The 21,964-nt window shown below is 38.3% G+C and overlaps 1 protein-coding gene across 1 annotated transcript in view; it reads right to left on the reverse strand.

Moving 5' to 3' along the window:
• LOC129749510 (uncharacterized) overlaps window positions 1-21,964 on the reverse strand; it is a 217,385-nt gene that overhangs the window by 113,677 nt on the left and 81,744 nt on the right. Inside the window, exon 4 of the mRNA XM_055744484.1 lies at window positions 5,314-5,468. Coding sequence (XP_055600459.1) covers window positions 5,314-5,468 — 155 coding nt within the window. The remainder of the gene's footprint in view (window positions 1-5,313; window positions 5,469-21,964) is intronic.

The following is a 21,964-nucleotide window of genomic DNA, read 5'->3' on the forward strand; positions in this document are numbered from 1 at the left end:
CGTCAAGTTGTTATTGACCAAATTTTGACCGTATCACCCTTTAATTTCTGCACAATAGTAACATAAACCGTATCGGCCATTTTTTTTGCCATCTAAGATGAGAATTGAATTGAATTGAAACCTTTTTTCAATTTACGATTGATTATTACCCAATATCTTTTGATGGAACTAAACTGTGGGCAGTTTGGTGGATTAAAACTTTATACAAAACATCAAAATAATTTTCTGGTACCATTACAGTTTATCCCGGGTGTAGTTGGAGCTAGCTAATTCAGGCTAAAACATCACAGGGCCTTCGTATGACTGGATAAACGGCATATCTATTTCCTGAAGTCATTCCTACTTGTAAACTTTTCCATACCTGGCCGCTCTAGTGATCAAAACTTTTGACTTCTGTGCAGTGTACGATTTAACAAGAAGATACATACTGCATAGATTGAATTGATAGTGTGCGGCGCGTACATATACATCCTGCTGTTAGCTATTTGTCTCTCACGTCAGCGTCGCCTCCTCCTTTCGTGTGTTAGTAGTTGAACGAATAAGTCGTCTGTGCGCGGTGTGTTATGTGCTCCTGATTTGAGCGATTTCTAGTTGATAACACTAGTTTTTTTTTGCGTTTTTTATAATTTTTTCTCTCATAAAGTCACTAATATCAACAATACTGTTGGTCAAACGCAAAAATTCTGTTCAGATGATCGATAGATAATTGATCACCTTTTATATGCAAAAGATGGATTTCAAATGACTGTTGTGCCGTCCGAGATATTTTAATCTAAGTACAAGAACTTTTTTAATTTTTCAGAAATTCCAAATTTGGAGCATAACTCAAAAACGGTTCTACTGAGATTTTTTTGAATTTCATTTTCGGATTCAGCGCCCGATTTTACATAAAAAATGTTGGTCAGGTTATTAAGTTCACGATTTTTTTTAAATTTTGTGAACTAGTGTAATTAGCGATTTGGCGGTCATAATTGGACATCTTTCTTAGAAAACCTGCCAAGAAATCACCCGGTCATGAGGACTATTTCTGTTTTTTCGTAGTGAAGTAATTTTGTCCAATAAGGGCGCGTTGAGAGTCCGCCTAATGAAAATTTTGAAAGCGTGCTGGGAGTCCGCTTGAAAGTAGGAAAAATGCCGCCAGAGAAAATATTGTAAAAAGCGTGCTGGGAGTCCGCTTCAAAGAAAAAAAAAACGCATTGAGCGTTCGCCGAAAACCGCTACAGAAAGCGTGCTCAGAGTCCGCTTAGAAAAAGTAAAAATGACGTGTTGAGAGTCCGCCTAGAAAAAAATTAATAAAAAAGCGTGTTGGGAGTATTTGGCAGAAAACTATTAAAAAAGCGTACTGGAAGTCCGCTATGGAGCCATGAAAAAAATTTGGTCGTTGAGAGTTCACCTGATAGAGAATTTAAAGGAAAGGTGTGTAGTAAGTTTGCTACAAAAGCTTCGTTCAATGGTTGATAAAAATCGGTTTCGACTGGTTTCTGTCAACTGGTAGATGTTCAACGAGCCAATGTTATGGTCGAATCTAGTCAGGTCGTTGTTCAATGAAGCAAGTACATATAATTTTCGTGAATGACCTGTGCTTAACACTTCAGTCCGACACACTCCTCTACGCAGATGATCTGAAGACTTACCGAAAGATCCATAACACGGTTTACTGTCTGGCCTTTTAAGCTGACATCACTAGACTAGATGAGCGGTGCCGCTTGAACGGAATGCTGGCAAACGTCAAAATGTGTAAGATTATACATTTCTCGAGCAAGAAGAACAATCCACTTTGACTGTCGACTTAGTTAGTTAGTTAGGCTGGAGAATGAACATGTCGCGCTTGCTTCTGCAAATGGATTTGCTGCTCTCGGATTCTTGCGTCGGAACACCAAGGATTTTGTTGACGTTTACGCATTGAAAGCTATATACTGTGCTTGAGTACGTAGCATCATGAAGTACGCCGTCCAGGTCAGAGCACACAAAGTCACCGTCTAGAACGAGTTCAAGGATGTTTCCTAAGAAACGCATTACGGCGTTTTCCCTGAAATGACCCGATCCAACTCCCACCGTATGAGGAAAGGAATGCTCTGATATGCCTAACCTCACTAGAAAAGCGTCGCGTTGAACTGCAGCAAGGTTTTATATTTGACACATTGACCAACCGTATTGATTGTGCTTACATTCTACAACGTTTTAACATTTATGTACCAACGAGAAGACTTGGACAACTTCAGTTTCTTTCAATACCTCACCACTGTACTGCTTATGGCCAAAACCACCCTATTGACAAGTATTGTGAACTTTTCAATTTAGTGTATCATTTGATTAGTTTTAATATGTGCAAACGTCGTTTTAACATAGGGTTAAGCCGAATTTCTTAGCTTTTAAGTCATCAGTCTGTACGGTAATTAAACCAAAGACGAAATAATAATAATAAATAAAAAAAATAATCGTTGATGAACGCTTAAAACTGCAACCCAGCCTTTAGAAAAAGTTTGTGTCCAGAAGCTCCTGGATGGAAACTAATAATTGTTACTGCATGTCAATAATGACCCACCCCAAGTAACTTATTGTTTTAAAAGATTGTCCAGGCCTCTTATAAAACTTGAAACTGGTCTTGTAGCCGGTTATAAAACCTAAAATGTTACTTGGGACTGACACTACTTTGCACTAAAATGGATTCATTTGATTGGTATATAAATTTCTACAATTTTGATATGTTCTCAATTTTAACACATTGTGGACCAAAATACGAGATATCTCGTTTTTTCGCTCGCCGCAAGCGTGACTAAACTCAAATGTTAATGATGAAACCCTATTGGATAAAAATAAACACAGCTTTTTTGGTAACTCAAGTATACTTATGTTTTGAGATTAATTTTTCCGGCTTTATCGGTGAATGTTATGTTCTCATAGTGAGAACATTTCAAGAATAAGGCTTTTCCCCGCTCGTCAAACGAACAGCTGATTTCTAATGTTTACCTGTACACATGTAAACATAACAACAACATTACGCATGTTCAATGACCAGATAGTAACGAAATCAAATTGGCTATGCAATTGTAGTGGTTATGCAAGCGCACCTTGGTAAGAAGAATATAAATTCTTTATTTAATTTATTGTAAATTCATAACAAGTTAAGACATGACGGTATGTTAATGATTTTAATTAAAGAATTTTTTAAAAGAAAGCATTGAACAATGCTTATCGTCAAAGATCAAAATGGCGACCAGTTGGTGTTTACATTTTTCAAAACAAAAACAATAAGTTATAAATCTGTCTCAGGAAATACTTTATTGAAAATTATAAATGGATAGAGGAAGATTAGAAGAAATTTTTTCATCACATACTTAACTTTTGTTCAAGCACGGATCAACTATTTTGAAATGTTAGAATCGGACAGGGTTGAGTCTAACACAAAACAATAGTTGGTCTAGCGTGGTTCGCACCACAAAACTTGCAGTGCCCCCTACCTACCTACCGCCGATTGACCGACGCATAGGGCTGAGATAAAAAGATCTCCACTGCTGGAGATCCGGAGCCAGCGTTTTCACTTGCTACCAGCCAAGGTTCTCGTCAACTGTGCGGATTTCAGCGGCTAGACTTCGCCGCCACGAGCTTTTCGGCCTGCCTCTTCTTCGATGCCCATCTGGATTCCAGTCAAGCGCCTCTCTACAAATCTCGTTTTCATCTCTTCGCAGCGTGTGCCCAATCTATCTCCACTTACGTTCCCGAATCTCGATTTCTAGCGCCTTTTGATGACACCGGCGATGAAGTTCAACGTTTGAGATCCTGGCTTGCAGTGCGAACAAACAAAAACAAATCATGTGGTCGGTCTGAAAAGCTCCCGTAAACCGTATCGACCCGTATCGACGTCAGACCTGTACCGGTTGTTATTATTGCTTTCCTTTTGTTCGTTCGCACTGCAAGTTCGGATTGAGGTTAGGATTGGGATCAGAGATAGAATAAGGATTGAGATCATTAACAGGTTTCTGATTAAACTGAGAATGCGGAAAAGAGTCCTGATTATTTTTGAACTAAAAACTTTTAAGTGTTATATGCAAGATGAAAGAACAAGTTTATAGAAATAGTGTGACACAACCTCAAGCTTAGAGTTGAATTTAACGTATCAATAAATGATAAACCCCAACCGAATATGCTTATTGAAACAAGCCACAAAATAGCAGATGTTATGATGCAGCTCTACATAAAACATGTGATTCATGTGTTAAACACAACTTTTTCACCAGTTTGATATTCATGGTTAAAATGCATATACATAATCTGAAAATTTATTAATTTCAAGCAACAATATCAGTGGAATCAGAGAACCAGGGCAGTAGTTTCACTCACGCAAACATTATCTGATCAATTTAAGTAGCAATATTTTTTTATCAGTTTTCCAGCTTCTCTCTACCTAAACAACTTGACTAACCATTGATTTTTGTTTTTTTCCCATCAAATTTCCCCAAGTACTATAATCAGTTCAGCTACCGAATGACTTTGGAGTGAGGGCCTCCATATTTTACAGACCACATTTGTAGATAACGTTCCCATCCAGGAATAGATTGGACCAATTGGAATAATAAACGCTCTACTTCGTGCATTTATATTATACTTAACTTTTCAGGAGCCACTCAACATCAACAACAACCACAAAAAGCTGAAAGTCAAAAGGATCCATTCGTTCGATGGTTATAATAGCGCAGTCATGTATAAAAATATGAACTGCCTTATTTTAGCCGGGGAAATGGCTTCATGTCTACAGGAATGAGTCGAGGGTAAACCTACAAGTTAGTCGCTGCCCCGTCCAGGGATTGTCCACTCGTCGAGTCGAAAAGTAAAAAAAAGCCCCAACGTCGTCGGAGGGACAAAAGAAAACTGAACCATCAGATATTTTAGGGCGCGGCTAAAGGACTTCATTTTTGGTTCATGAATAATGGATTTCCAGCGGTTTAGTCCCTGGGCACGCAATTGAGTCGATATTTTGCGATTTGATGAGAGCCAATATGTGTGGAAATGAGTCCTTTCTTTGTGCTTCGGGGAATATGGTTGGCTAAGCTGCTCCGGGGGTGCTTGTTCGAAGTAAACCTGAACACGACTCCGCTTCTTAATGGTCTCCGATCAATGGAAAGTTTTGTCAATAAAATCTAATTTGTATGAATGTTCTCCAAAGGGTAAGCTTTCTGGACTGCTCTTATGTCAATATGTTTGGTGGATCTCTTAAAGATACGATCAGTTAAGATCTAATTTATTCAAACATAATTTTTACTGTTGTTTGTTATTCGAATCAATTTCATTTAAGCCTTGAAATTTCAAACTTACCGAAACCCAAGCCAATATTGTAGGACATAGCCAATGAGTAAGAGCAGCAGAACCAGAAACGATTGTAAGTGGCCCAGTAAGGTAAAAATACCGGCATCTATGGCGCTCGGCCGCATTCCAGCAAATCCCAGGATACAGATGTATGGTCGCAGGAACTGTAAAAATATAAGAAGCAATTAGAACATTTAAGTATTAAAGCAATAAGAAACCAATTTACATAACAATAATATGCAGTGCTTCACAAAATTCGCTATATTTTTGACAATTTCTATTGAAAATTGTTTTGTGAAAGAAAAATCAAATAAAAAAATGATTACGATATCTTCCATTCAAACATCAGTCCAAAAAAGAATAAAATCGCCTGTTGAACAATAATCCACCTAATTTTCAAACCGGTTCCAGTTTTTATCGCATCAATCGATTTTGATGAAACGCGGCCATATACTAGATTAAACATTTTTAAATCTTTTGACCAAATTTCATGTATTCGATTCTTTCTTTAAGTCATTCTACGAAACACAGTAACGCTAATTTTCGCATGGGCAGGCAATTGAACTGGTAACTCAAAAATGTCATCCAAAACTTAAAACATGCTTTAAAAGTATCTTCTTATTCTTAAATTTAAAAGTTGGCTAGCAAATCCTGTCAGCAGTCTGAGAGGGTCAAATTATCTGAAATTATTAGAAATATCTAGAATTATATGGATTCATATATGAATCCATTTGAATCCATTTTTTTTTATTTTCTGATTGTGGCAACACTGGAGGGGATTTCATTAAAAAAAAAAGAAAAATTAAGAAAATTAGGAAACACGAGGAACCGATATAACTTTTTTATGATAACGCTAATCGCAATGCGATCTGGAGTAGAAACGTTTGCCTTAATTTAAGCTAATAATAGGGTAATGAATATTGAAAAGTAAACGAAACGTTAAAAACAATTTTTGATGAGAAATCAGTTTTTATACTTCTCCTGGGTTAAATGTCTCAAAATTCCATTCGCATTTCAGACTCAATGCAAATCGCTACCGCAGTTCAATCTAGCTTAATTTAGCTTGTTATTGTCTTTTGATGCAATAATCATTATAAGCCTGGAGTTTCCTTTAACATTTTTATTTTTATTATTCTCAGCCAAATTTTTGAAACCCTGCGGCACTCTTCCATTTTATTCAAAGAGATTACTGTTAAGGTTAAATAATCTTAGCTTCTACAGTTTTCAACCTACTTTATTAATCTCTAAAATTCTTTGTTTTAAATTGTTTTTTTTTTGCGAAAAACGCATTTCAATCTTTTTGTCGATCTAATATTAAAAAAAAATAGTACCTATTGTTTGCAAAAGTGAATTGCAAATGATCGATAGCAAGCTATCCTGCATGGCGTAAGATTCATCATATTTTGTTCATCCCTTGCTTATTTAAGTTTTTCTACTGTACACTGAAGTTCTACATTATGATTAAACTAGCTGACCCGGTGTGCTTTGCTACACATTTCAAAAACAAATGATATTTTCGGAATTTATTCAAATTTTTATTGTTTTATTGGCATTATTTTGAATCAAATTACAACATAATTCAAAAGCAACCGCTATGAAATGAGAGCTGCAGCTGGAGTTTCGAATTGCAATACAAAGATGACTTCAACTAATTTTCTGAATCTTGATCTATAAGCTCTGATAATTTTAATCTGTTTCTTTAAACTTCGCCCTGAAAAAGGAGGGTCTCAAATTAATCTTACGCAAACAATCTAAATTATAAAATATGGTTGTTTTTGCTTGATATGTTCTGGATTTATGCTAAAAATTGATAAGAGACCCCTCATGTCCTTCCCATCATCCCCTGCTGAATGGAGGTCGTCATAATCATACCCATTTTTTTCGAGACGAAAAATCCTCTTATATCAAATATAGTTTCATTAGTTGATAAGTTTTTAAGCTTTACAAAAAAATTTATATAGAGCCCCCTCCTTTCTTACACTCTCTACACTGTAAAGCGTAAAGGTTTATAACAATCGTAGAAACATATCTCTTAACCAAGTACCTTTCCATGTCATATTTGTTTCCATTTGTTGGCTTCGTTAGCACAAATTGAGAACTTACGCTTACAAAAGTGTATTGGGCTCACCTCCCTCGTCCTATGTACCTACTCACTGAAAGGAGGATGGTGTGATGGTGGTGATAATCATATAATCGTTCCAAAATGATATTCCATGTTAAGTTTTATCCATTTCTCGGATTTTGTAAAAAAAAAGTTAAATAGAAGCTTTCTTCTTCCCCTCATATATTTCCAATTCTATCCTACTGCAAGAAAGGAATTGTTTCACATAGAAAAATTTTTCGTATTGAAATACCATCCCATGCCAAATTTGGTTTTATTTGCGTAGTAAATTCTTGAGTTATGCATAAACTTGAAAGGAAGTACCATCCCCCTTCCGTTCTCCCCATTGAATAGAGGGAGGAGAACTTAATGTTCATAAAAGTATTTCTCGTACTCAAATTTACTTAATGAAACAAAATTTTATTTGATTTGCTCGATTAATTCTCAAGTTATGCAAAAAATTTGTATGGAAGTCCCCCTTTCCCCCTTTATATCTTTCCGCAGGAAAAAAGGTGGGGCTTCCATTTATAATAGAAACTTTTCTCGTATCCAAATACCCTCACATGCCAAATATGTTTCCATTTGCTCGATCAGATCTCCAGTTATACTGAAAATTGTAAGGGAAACCTCTCTTCCCCGTTTTCATCCTCCTCTTTGAAGGAGCGAGGCATAGCAAATATTCATAGAAGCATTTCTCATACTCAAATATCAGTCCATGCTAAATTTGGTTGCATTTGCTGTTGTAGTTCTTGAGTTATGCAGTTACAATTGTATGAAACTCCCCTCCCTCTTTCCTTTCTCCCCGCTGGAAAAAGGAAGGGGTCTCAAACAATCATTAGAACATGTCTTGTTCCCAAATACCCTTTCATGGCAAATTAGGTTCCATTTGCTTAATTAGTTTTTGAGTTATATCTCCTCACTGGAAAGAGGGAGGGGTCTCAAAAATCATAGAAATATTTTTCGTATCGAAATACCCTTCCATGCCTAATTTGGTTCCATTTACATTATTAGTTTTTGATTTATTTAAAAAATTATAAAAGAGGCCCCCTGCCCCTTTCTACGGGAAAGAGGGAGGGGCCTCAAATAATCATAGAAATATTTCTCGTATCCAAATACCTTCCCATGCCAAATTTGGTTCCAAAATCATGATTAGTTTTCGAGTTATATGAAAAATTGTAAGGTAGCCCCTCTCCCCCCTTCCAATCAACCCACTGAGAGGAGGGAGGGGTACCTTATATTTCTAGGAATATTCTACGTTCCGACATATTACCCCATGCCGAATTTGATACCATTTACTTGATTGGTTCTCGAGTTATGCCAAAAATTGTCTTTTGTTTGGGAGACCCCTCCCCTCCTTCATGAGAGAAGGAGGGGTCTCAAACCATAACAGGAACCTTCCCCTGCCTCCAATACCCCCATCTACCAAGTTTCATGCAAATCGCTTCAATAGTTTCCGAGTCTATAGGGAACAGACAGACAGACAGACAGACAGACAGAAATCCATTTTTATATACATAGATATAGATAAGTTGAGCTACCTTCCTGACTTTGCAATTTTTTAAATATTTCCTACCATTCAAACAACCTTACCAAAGCAATAATAAAAACTAGTTTAAAGGCGTATATCAGGCCCAAGCCACCAAAAATCTATTCTAGAGTTTACTTTTTTAATTGCTTGCATCGGAATCTTATGAACAGACTTCAATTTGCATCAACTAGTAAACAAAAGATTGAGTTTAGAGCCGTCAATGTTAGTGAGTAAATGACGCTGTCATAGTATGCGGTAGATAAAATAAAATCCGATCCTCAACATTACACAGCAAAAAAAAAAATGTAACGATGGACGATGTAATTTCTGGAGATGATGTTGTATTACGGATTTCTTTTGCAATAATACATACATCTAAGAGCAAGTTCTCTGGTGTTGGGAAAAAGTGGTAGAAATTATGTCACTTTTTGTACATTTTGAAAATTTTGCCATGCAAAAACATTTTCAAGATCTGTGGCCTTCAAGTTTTTTAACAACACGTCTTGTAGTTTCGCATGCTGTGATGCAAAAATAGCAATATTTCTATCACATACGGCTGAAATAGAAACAGTGTTGTAAAAAAATACAACGCCCAAGGATCTTGAAAACATGGTATGGTAAAATTTTCAAAATGTCAAAATTTCTACCACTTTTTCCCAACACCAGTGAACTTGCTCTAAATGATGTACGCAACGCGAATACGTCGGGAAGTGTAATATCACAACCTTCTACGAAAATATCTAAAAAATATCTAAAACATCAAAGTGTTCCTTGAATATTCGAACATTTCATAAAAATGTTGGCTGTCGCTGACTTGAAAATTAAACTTGTTTCCAGCTTTTTGGGGATTCGAACCACTGTACGCTGGCGTCTTTTTAGTATTGCTCATAAATTATTAAGTCCTGTTACAAGTCAAATAAGCGCCGAATAACAGCACTTCAGTGCTTATTAGTCGCAAATAATGTTTCGAAATGCCAAAAGGCACTGATGTGAGATTAAAGCTATACAATGTAAGTCCTTAATGGGTATAGTCATAGTCCTATTTGCCGCTAGAAGTATTCGTATCGTATTTCAGGGCGTTTCACGAACACTTTTTGATTTTGGGAACATTAACCTCAAAAACGATCGTGTTCGTCGGCCGGCTGCCCGATTTTAGCACTAAAATTGATCATAGATTAATTTTCCAGTTCTCGTCCGTACACGCCAGTGAGACGCCAGTTAATGTGCGTGAGAAATTTAAAAAAAAACAGCTCTATACAATGCTGGGCTTCAGGTTTTCCAAGCCCTGTAGAGTGACAGCTTTGTGAGGTAAACGCTAGAGCATGTCAATTTTTGGAAAATAAACAACGAAGTCACAAACGAGGAATTCGAAATTTTTAGTGAAGATTATTCTCCTGAACCGTCGTTGGTATAGAGCTCTCCCTGGGTGACAGCCAATTCTATTAGAAGAATACCGATGTCGGGGAAACGACGGAAATCACTTGTGTTATCCAGTTGGAATTGGAAATACCTACACAAATTGATGTCATCAAGCTGAAAAGTGTTTTGCAAATAAATTAGTTGAGAACACGGTTTTATTGGTGGTTACCGGATTTGGTGTAGGATTTTGAAATAATTTTTGTTTTGATACTCAGCTCTGGAACAGTCAAACTACGATCATATGAGTGAGCAATTAATTATGAACAAATATCTTATTAGAAAGGCTACCAGGAGGCTGCAAACGAATTTGTTCCCTATCATGTTTACTAATAAGAATCACTTGTTTGTCTTTGAATTCCAAATTGACGTTTTATTTATGTTGAAATATATAATTAACCATTAACGTACGATCGTGATGGTTCATGGAATGCGAATTTCGCCAAAATCATAAGTTTCGATTCCGGTTACCACAGCGACGAATATAGTGAGTGTGAGAGAGATGAAAAACAAAAAAAAAAAACAGGGGGAGAAAAAAAAAGAAAAAGTTTACAAAATTATTTTTTCGTCCTACTGATTATTTGACATTTTTTCATAGGCGTCGTGCAAAGGGTATTTTCAATATCCGACTATAGGGCTAAATAAGTGCCATTTTAACGGCCTAATGGTTACTTGGGTGATCATAACAATATATGAGGGTAATAGATGATCAAAGCGCGAACATCATCTTTTCCTCAATAAATTGATTTTTTATGATTGTGTACAAATTATATGTATTGCAATAAACATTTCTGTCAGCACAGCAAAAAGTAGAACATATCTTAATTTTACTAATGGATGTATTTTATTGAACCACAGCATTTTCCAGCTTCACTGTATTTATAATTTATGTTAAAATTTTTATTTATGAGTTTTTTTAAATAACTTAGTATTCTTTAAATAAATTCACTCTCTGGAGCCACTTTTTGATGTTAAAATTGTTATTTTTGAGTTTCTTCGAACAACTGAGTCTTTTTGAGCCTTTGATACTTGCTTGCCTCAATGCCTCAACGTCTGCTTGAGCTACTGGTGTTGCATCGTTCTAATCCTAGCCCCGATTACCGCCTTTGTATTAACATGCCTCTGCCCATGTCCTTGTTCCTACAGATTTTTCAGCGCGGAGGGTGGCGTAAGATCAAAATGTTTATTCTTTCTGGGTTCAGAAAGAAATCCAGACAATTTTTTTTACAAAGAAGCCCAGAGAATTGAACGACGAGTTTTCTAAAAAACTTAAAGCATGGATCACTACAAATCTGGACGCACTATTTATTTTACCACAGTGCTCCTAGTTGTCGGATCTGGAATGTTTTGGCAGCACTTTGTAGAGGAATGTTTCTTCTACCAGTGCTGAAAATTTCATTACGACTCGTTTTGTTTCAAAAAAGTTACACGTGATGGAAGCCGCGAGATGAAAATAAATTTTGAACACCCACGTCAAAAACCCGACGTGGTCGGGTTCAAAAATCGCGAAATCGTTAAAAATGGTAAAATCAACCGTGTGTAGCGTTCTCAAACGTTTCCGTGAGATGCGTACTATAGATCGGCAGGTTCATACCAAGCGTCATAGTGGAATTAAGGATCGGAAACTGCATTTGAAGGTGTTGAGAACGATCAAGGAAAACACAGGGTAGGAGTCGGACTATGACATTGCCAAGAAATTCAACGCAGACCGGTGCACCGTCAGCAGAATTCGTCTATGCGAAGGAATACGATCCTATCGGACCAGTAAGCCACCAAACCGGACATTGAAGCAGAATTTAGTAGCCAAAGGACGTGCCCGCAAGTTATACAAGAAGATTCCAACGAAGTTCGACGGATGCATCCTCATGGATGACGAAACGTACGTGAAGATGGATTTTGGGCAGCTTTCTGGCCAAAAATTTTGTAAAGCCACTGCAGTGGTGCACTGCACTGGTCATGGTGATGTCCCCGGCAACTTCAAATTCATTTTTGCTGATAAGTGTGCAAGAAAGTGTTTGATCTGGCAAGGTATTTGCAGCTGCGGACGAAAAATTACGGTTTTTGTGAAAAACAAGACCATGGACTCCGAAATTTACAAGGAGGAATGCCTGAAAAACTTTTTTTTTTCGTACATTAGATCTCACAAAGGACTAGTTAAGTTTTCGCCAGATTTGGCAAGCTGCCACTACAGCTAGGAGGTTCTACAGTGGTATTGGGCCTACGGGTGGATTTTGTCGAGAAGGACATCAACCCACCCAACTGCCCTCAATTCCGCTCTATCGAAAAATTTTAGGCAATTGTCAAGCAGAAGATGAAGAAGAATGGTAGGACGACTCGGGAAGCAACAGAGATGAAGAGATTGTGGAACAAAATGGCCGCTGAGGTCAGCGAATAGGGTGTTCAAACTATAATGAGTGATACTCAACCAAAGGTTCGAAAATTCATCAAAACAACATCGGAATAATTTTTTAATTATTTTTCCTTTAAAGTGCAATAAAAACCCTACATTTCAAGTACAAAACATTTTTATTTCGTTTACATAGCTCCGAGATAGACCCGTTTTATTGCGTCCAGATTTGTAGTGATCCATGCTTTATATAGTTGCACCACGTACTGTCAATTTATATTACACTTATTTTAATTTCTTAATGTTTATCCTCGTTTTGACGTAAAATTACGTCACTAACTGTCCTTCTCAGGACTTTGAATTATTATATAAAAGAGTTTATCAAGGGTTTGTTTTCATTTTATGTTTAAAATTTATATTAAAACTGCAATTTATTTAATGATGCCGTTGTAAAAATCAGTTCAGTAGTAGCTAATTGAGTAGCCGTTTTTCTGTCCAGGAAGAAAATATACTCGTCTTCCAAAAATGGGTGCCGAGACGATGAACGGCAAATTTTAATCCATCCAAGTAAGCGATGATTTTGCTAGAACGAATATTCAGAAAACCCCGAAACTATCAAAAGTTGGATGGCTTCTGACGACATAAGTTTGATTTCCGTGCTAGAATTTTCTGATAATCGACGAACCGACAATCATAATCTGTAGTCTCCTCTAGTTTACATTTTGATTTCAACGACATACATAAGCAGGGTGTAGAAAACTCACCATCACTTATCAGGAAACCATGACTATGACGAAGTTAAAGCAGTCGTACTCAAACGAGGTTCCTTCAGATGAGTTACCAAGTAACATTCTAGCAATCTACCTTCCGTCGAATGAGGCGTCAATATAATCATAGTCACCTTTAGTACATCGTCGTCATTGTGACAGTGAGTGAAAATTTGTGTTATTAAGCAGATTGAATAATAACGCCGTGCGGCCCCCTAGGATTAATCCGACCACCTCAAAAATTGAAACATTCGATTTGACGCCAAAAAGTTCAACTCGATTATTAGCCGTGATGGAACCCAAATTTGGAAAAATTTAAACTTCAAACCGCAGAAACAGAACGGACTGGAAACAACGGAATGAAAATGGTCTGATTAACGTCTCCGTTTCTAAAATCAGTTCAGCATATACCTGACTCAGGGCATAATCGAACGAAACATCAACGATAATCGCAATCAAGAACAACACCGATAGAAGTACAATGTCCGACCTTGCGGTACTAGGAATCTTCTTTCACTTGTGCGAAGAATTTTCTTTCGAAACTTGATAGCCGCAAGCAACAAGAATATTTTTTAATAGTCGATCGGTTGAAAATAAAAAAAAGGGATTCAGGAAGAGTGGAGTTTCTTTCTTTATTCTAAATGGAAGATTTTATTAATTTCAAAAGTAGGATGTTGAATTTTAGATTTCACTGTCGCAAGCATTAAGTTTTAGTTGGGTTCAACTTCTAAGACTTCATTTTTTTCCTCCGTACTGTATTTATGAAATATTAATCCATAAATAATGTTAATTTAATCGTCGCTGGAACATGATTATGATTTGGAAGTGAAATTTCGGGAAATGCTAAATAAGGATTTACTAAACAACTAAGAAAAAACATCATTATAAAACCAATTTTTATTAAGGAACTATACAAAAAAAGTCGTGAAGTTAATTAAATATATTGATCAAATGAAAAATAGTAGTAAGTGAGATATGGCTATGAAACAATATTGGTAAATTCTCTCGTATTACGTATGATCATCTCGAAAATGTCCTTATTCAATTTCAACAAAAGAATGTTGTCGAGAGATTCTGCCGTGAGGCCTGTTCTATGGTCCGAAAAAATAAGACTAAGAGCACTGAAAGCACGTTCCACGGCCACTTGATTGGATGGGGCGGACAGAACAATCGATGCCACCGAAAACAGATCTGGCAGCGTGTGTTTCTTGCCTGCCCAATAAGCCATCACATCCGTATCGCTAGGTAGGCGACTCTCACACTCAACTATATAATTGAGCATCAAAAGAATTGAATAGTCTACCAGCAACAAATGACGGACCTCCTAGTTTTTGCGTAATGTAACTATCTATATTGGACTCCAGCCTAGGTTCAGTGGTGGAACCAACATTCAGAATGGAGCTAGAGTGCCCAGGAACATTTCGAAGAAGCTCCAACCGATTCCAAGTTTCCTTGATGAAAGTCTAAAAAATTATTCAAATGATTATAAAGTTTTTGAATTTTCAACGATACATTACTTTGATGGCTTCTTTTTCTGCAACCGTTTCAAAAAGATTTGATCCAGGATAGTTTAATCTCGGATCCAAAAATAAAGCTGCTTTCATTGCATTATTTTGCATTAGCATTTTCAATCGTATTTCCATCGCAACGCTGAGCTGAACGCAGTATGGATTGTGTTTATGGCTCTCAACTTCCATCGAAGCCATTAACCATTTCAGGTAGAAATCGTTAAGCGAAACATGTTTTTTTTGAAGGCATAATGTAAGCTCATACACTGGCTTGAAAGCTTCTAAAAACTTGTCAATGAAGCTCCAGTCCTCGGCAGGAAGTTCTGAAAAGTATCGAAAATTTTATATCTGAATTTTAAATGATCTAACATCAATTTACCTAGCTCGGGGTAGGTTTTGCCAAGGTTTTCATAAAAAGATTTCCGTTTTGAAATTGCATCCAACATCAGATATTTTCCACCCCATCTGGTTGGACACCATAGCGGGGCGCGAGTTGCATTTTTGATGTCAAAGAAAAAGGTGTATTTTGTCCTGAAGGTTATCTTAACCATTTCAGTAATTTTCTTCAGATGTTCGCTACTTTGTTTGATGACATCGTTTATGGCTAGTTGTAGGGTATGGACAGCACATCTGATTAAGGAAATTTCTGTTTGAAATTCCATAGATAACGATTCAATAATGGAATCAGCCGATTCCGATAAACCAGGGTCCTCTTCGTGGAAGTTTTGATTTCCGTTGTTCAGATCATGTTGCAGATTATTTATTGTAGCGATCATATTTGCACCGTTATCCACGGTCGCTGAATATACTTGATGTAGCTTGATGTCAAATATACCCAATATTTGAAGAATTTTTTCTTTAAGGCATCTCGCAGTTAAACTTTCTCGGACCTCAATCATGCCTACAAAAATGAATGATTTTGAAATCAGCCGGTTAAATTCGGAAGTATTGTTCAAAGTTATTTCAGTTTAACTTACCTAATGATCGAATTAATTGCCCCCCATTTTTTTCAAACTGACACGCAATTCCTAGAATGTGCCTATGATGTTTCGATGCTGTATCAAACATAAGGGACACGAGCCTCCCCCTAACCTCCTCCTTTATAAAACTTTGCACTTGCTCAGCAACGTTCTTCATATGAACTTTGATATTGCTTTTATTGATGGTCACTGACAAGGCATCTCCAATTGGGTCTAAAATCATCTTTAGCCCATCCCACTCAAAACACGCAAATGGTAGATTATGGGTAGTGATCATTTTTAAGCAACCTTCAATGTATTGTTGCTTATTGATGGCCACTGCAACTTTTGTGGGGGTTCTTGTACATTTGGAAACTTTTTCTGAATTTTTTAACCCAGCTGTTAGGGCTGCTTCCGGGTGCATGGTCTCCATGTGTCTTTTCATGTTCCAGGCATCCAACTTGTCCTCCGGCTGCGAATAGCGGCACAACCCGGTCGGCAGCAAGCGACACCAGAACCGCCCATTCTCCAAGCTGAGGAATGGTTCAATTTGAGCAGCAACAGTTTGTTTCTCCGATCTTCTTTTATTTGTTCTGATCAAACCGTTCATCTTCACAACCAGTAATTCAAAACTCGCAAACTTTTAGATTCGACGGTTTTTGACTAGATCAAACTTGCTTTGACGACCGCGGTTTGAAAAACAACGTTACTCACGCGAGGAGAAAACCATGACGACAGTCTAGGTTTTCCAGTCTTTTGAAGCTTGACTAGTAGCCAAATGAGACCTGAAACGTGATGGTGAAGGAAAATCAGCAATCATGTCAACTGTGATGCTTGAAAAATTTATGCTCTGCATAAGAGCATGCAAAGAAAATGCATATTTTGTCGCGGATTTAAATATCAATCAATCAAAGCAAGTGCAAGCAAAGCAAACAACTCAGAGACAGTGGTCTTATGATGACCTTCAAAGGGATTAACCAGGAATAATGACAGCCTTCTCGCTTGATATGCAGCTTTCACTAAGAGACAAAATCACGTGCCTATGCATTTCAATCGTACTAGAAGGGCTTGCAGCGTGAACCAAAATGTTTGCCTTTATTCTCCCATCCACTGTTGATAAGAAGGAAACTTTAATTTAAATTGACAACCACTTTACTATCTTACGAACTGTCGTCTTTATGTGTAAATGTTACACAATTTAACACTTCACAAGAAACTATGTGTTTTTAAAATCCAATGCAATTGTCAAGAATTATACAGTGGAAAAGATAGGCTTGCGTAATTCTACGTATTGCGGTCGTATCTCGTACACAACCTCTTCAACTTTTTCAACAACTTCACTCCACAGCCACTTTTGCCTTAACCAAAAACCATATATCAAGTTTTAATGATGGTGATTGAGAGTCACCTACACCCATATGTAGGTGTCTTCACTTATTAAATTCATGTTTTCATGTTAGAATTTTGAGCAACATACCAAGTGGCTCCAGAGAGTGTTTCAACTGTGGGTAAGCTTTTGACAGAATGAAAATCAATCTGCAGAAGTTCCAGTTATGAAAAAACTATGATTTTTTTCAATCTTTTCAGTCAGTTAGTGTATATGTGAGGTTGTATATGAGGGTTAAATGATTTTGATTTTGTTATTACAATACGAAATGCTGTTCATGTTTCCAAACAGCGAATTTCATCCAAGTTCTATTGCAGTTTGAAATTTAAGTAACCTATTTTATATCAAATTGTGAAACTGAAGCATATTTTCGGGAAAACTATTCGCTCGCAACACGGAATTCCTCGGCCGAATTCCTAAAGCCATAACCAGTTTATTCAAGCACGTAGAAACTATCTGCCAAACTGTTCTTCTACGAGGAGCAAATGAACTTTTTTTTCTTCTCCGGTACCTTAATATAAGTATGTACGTTATCTTCCCCGCAATCTAACCACCACAATACGTGAACAGTTGCCTTCAAATGGTGCATGGTTTGTGTTGTTCCAGGGAAGTTGCTAAGCCACACTCTCTTGAACCAACTTTATTCATCTTCTTCAAACTCCAGTTACTAGACCTGAGACGACGACGTCGACGATGATGATGATGATGATGCACTGCTAAACATGCATTCCCTGTAATGCTTAAGCATTTTTTATTCAGGATGCTCTTCACCGTCTCCAGCTTTTCTTTTGAAAATCTGAAACACATCTTTGGCTTAACTTGAGAAAAAAAGCGGGAAACTTCGAAGCTGAGAAACTTGGTTTACACGCAGGATGAAGGAAAAAATAAAAAATATCCTAGTTGAAGAACATGTTAAAAGAGCAGTTTTGCGGAAAGTTTACATCTCATCGTATTTATATTAATACTTTTGTGCTCACACGGAACACACAGCAGCCAACATCGGTAGCAGGAGCAGGGAATAGACTAATTTCGATCCTGTAGCACCAGGAGGCGGCAGGATCACGATGGTGCCCGAGGATTCTGTAGGAGTAAAGTTTTCACAACCATACTTCCAGCAAACCACCCCGATCCTGGAAGTGAAAAGCTTCCCGAGTGGGTGTGAAAACTAGAATAGAATCAAACCTGGTTTTTTATCTTCATTTTTGCATTATGAGATTTAGCTATAAATAAAAAAAATGTATTTCATTAAAAATTTTCTAAACTAAATTTGAGTTATGGAATTTTTTTTAAGGAAAATAAAAAAATCTGGATAAAATAAATAATAAATAATACAAAAGATCAGTGCATTCCTAGAGTTGACAGTTTACAGCAGAATTCACACATTAATATTTTTATTTTCACTAATTATGAAGAAATACTCATGATCATTTTGTTATCAATTTGCATTCAGATCCCGACTCTGCTTTGGATATGCGTTTTTAATTTATTCAAACTTTACACGGCTAATGGAAACTGCGGAAGTAAAAACTTATGCATGCCCTAGGCTAAGCAACTCACAGTGTAAGTGGAGTAAATGTTGAGCTAATGGTTTCACTCATTGTTGAATTACAATTATCCGATATTACATAAAACAACAACGAAAAACATTATGATTCAAATGAATAAAATATTGAGTCTTGAAATTGGGCTATAGGATGTCCCATGTGTGTGTGTGTATGTGTGTTATATTATGCGGAAATCTGTCATCAAGGTTCAAAACCACTTTTCTTGATGTTAACATGTTTTAAAAGCCTTTTTATTCATTCAGGCATGTAGATAGACAGTTTAAGGAACAATCAATCGATGTGTCTCCACTACTCTCTCCAGGCAAGATCTGATTCTTGAGCATACTTCCGCAATATAAGCCTCTGACATTGAAGCATAGTCAAGACATAGTCAAGTCTTCAGCTCAGACTACACTGTGTTCCGTTGTGACAGAGGTCCTAACAACAGCACGAAATCCACAGGTGGCGGAGTTCTGATTGCTATTCGATCCACTTTATCAGCCATCCCCATCTATGGCGAATCATGGAACGATCAGGAATTTGTATGGACCCGCATCGAACAAAAAAACTCTACGTTAGGGTTGTGTATCTGCCTCCTGATCGTACTAGAAATGCATCATATGCTGATTCCTTTTACAGCGGCATTTCTAAATTGTGTTCTCTCACGCTTCCTGAAGACGACATCGTTATCATCGGGGACTTCAACTAGAGTGTCCGTCCCGGGATTTCCCGGGCGGGAATTCCCGGGAATTTTGAAAACTCGGGAATTCCCGATTCCCGGGAATTGCAGTTTCATTCCCGGGAATTCCCGACATGTATGAAATTTTTTCTCTGGAAAAACTTGACAAATGAAGACGCTAAAGAATAAAGCTCTCCGTTATTACACTAGGCACAAAATTCTTAGCGCTAAAAATGAGTATTGCAAACTAAAAACTCAGCTTACAAAAAACTATGCTCACGCTGCTACCAGAGCTACTTAATTCGGATACAGCGAGGTTTCAAAACAAAACCCAAATCATTTTGGCAGTACATCAAGGACCAGCGGAAAAAATCCGGCCTAACGCCCTCCATGTTTCTGGATGAAAATTTAGCGACCTCGGAACCGGAAATTTAAAATCTCTTCGCTGACGAATTCCGTAGTATATTTGACTCAAACTCATTATCCTCGGACCAAGTTGCCAGTGCAGCTTGTAACGTCCCTCATTTGAACACATGGCTAAATCAAATTGTTGTAGACGATGATACTATTTTGAAAGCGATCGCTAAGCTGAAACACAGCCTTTCCGCAGGACCAGATGGCATACCTGATACCTTCTTGAAGCGATATATATCGCATATGCTGATACCTTTAAAAATAATCTTCCAAGTTTCACTCGATGAGTCTATTATGAAGGCTTTCCGTGGTCGGTGCCACAATTAAAGAGAGCAAATATGATAGAATTATGTTTATATTGGTAACATTTCTAAGTGGCAAAAACACTCCCACATTTCCCCGAATCAGCGTGTACTCGCCGCTTTGCAAAACGCGGGCTCGGACCTCCTCTCAGCTGCTCCTCGGCCTTTGGCCACCCTACGACTGGGGCCGATTGGGTGTACCTTAGTGCCGAAGCTGTCATTCGGCCGCCCTACGACCGGGGCTGATTGGTAGCACCTTGGCGCCGCTGCTGCTGTTCGGCCGTCCTAAGTCCGGGGGGCCGATCGGGTGGCACCTTGGCACCGCTGCTGCTGTTCGGCCGCTCGGCAAACTGGAGAGCCGATTGGCCACACTGCGTGTGCTGTTGCACGCGTTTGTTTGTGCCGAACGGATGGCACCGCTGCGACCTCCGCTTCCACTTGTGGACCCTTTCTGCCGGAAGACCTCCACTTTTCTTCACGGCAGAGTCACGGTGCCTCCGCGTTATTGTTTGGTTGCTCGGCGATCCGGAGCGCCGATTGGCAGCACTGCGTAAACGGTGGCGCCTCCTGGGATCTACCAGGGGGCTGCGGTTTTGTTTCCAACGGTTTGTGCCTGAGATGAGATCGCCAATCTCCGAAAAGGGGCCCTGATGAAACGGATGCATTTTAAATATTTGCTCAAGCGTGGTTCCGGAAGCTACTTATGCAAGTGTGCGGCCTTCTCGAGAGCTATTAGCGAACCTCTATGAAACTGGCTCGTTTGGTCGTTCCTTTTCCTACGGATTGGAAAAGAGCGTAAGTGCTGGGAGCGTTCGCTCTTAAAACAGGAAATCCTACCTGTCGAGCTGATGACCGAGCTAATACCGAGCTGATGACCGCTTGATCGGCCTATCGGAACGAAAGACCACGAACGGCGATTTGAGCGGCTTGCTCGTTCCTGCGGGGTTCGGAATGGGTTAAAGATTTCGCGATTTTCGCTACGGGTTTGTCGTACCTGTGTCCGTGGGCAATGCTGATCGACGTCCCGACTCCACTCCAGAACGTAGCCGGTAAAAACTCGCGTTTCTGTCCAACACTTGCGGTCAATTTCCGGGCACTTGATTTTTTCGACCCCGTCACACCAAAATTTGCAGCACAATGGCGTTTCTTTTCCGCGTGGCCGGTTTTGACAGCTTCCTACACGCTCCGTTCGGTTTCCTCCGCATTGGATGCCTTTAACCTGATTCTGAACGCTTGGCGCATTTTAACCTATCTTGGTATGATGTTTATAACACGCTGATTTTACTCAGCACGGGGATGGGTTTTATGTGTTTTTATTGCCATTCGCTCGTATCGTATTAACTTTTTTAAGACTTCTAAAGTAACTATAAACTTAAGTGCAACAAGTCTACGTTCCCATCCATATGAAAAGAGGCCCACATGTTTCCGGTGCACAAAAATAGGGGACAGACGAAATGTGAACAACTATCGTGGCATTTCTGCATTATGTGCGATAGCCAAATTGTTCAAGCTGGTTGTTCTGGAACCCATTTTAACGTATTACAAGCCTTATTTTTCAAACGAACAACATGGATTCATGCCTAAGCGCTCTACGACTACAAACCTGTTGACATTCACGTCTACTGTGCAAGACACTTTCGCCATGGGATCTCAAACCGACGTCATCTACACTGACCTGTCAGTTGCTTTCGACAAGGTGAACCATGAC

The sequence above is a fragment of the Uranotaenia lowii genome, chromosome 2 (genome assembly GCF_029784155.1).
Source record: "Uranotaenia lowii strain MFRU-FL chromosome 2, ASM2978415v1, whole genome shotgun sequence".
In the NCBI taxonomy this organism is placed as follows: Eukaryota; Metazoa; Arthropoda; class Insecta; order Diptera; family Culicidae; genus Uranotaenia; species Uranotaenia lowii.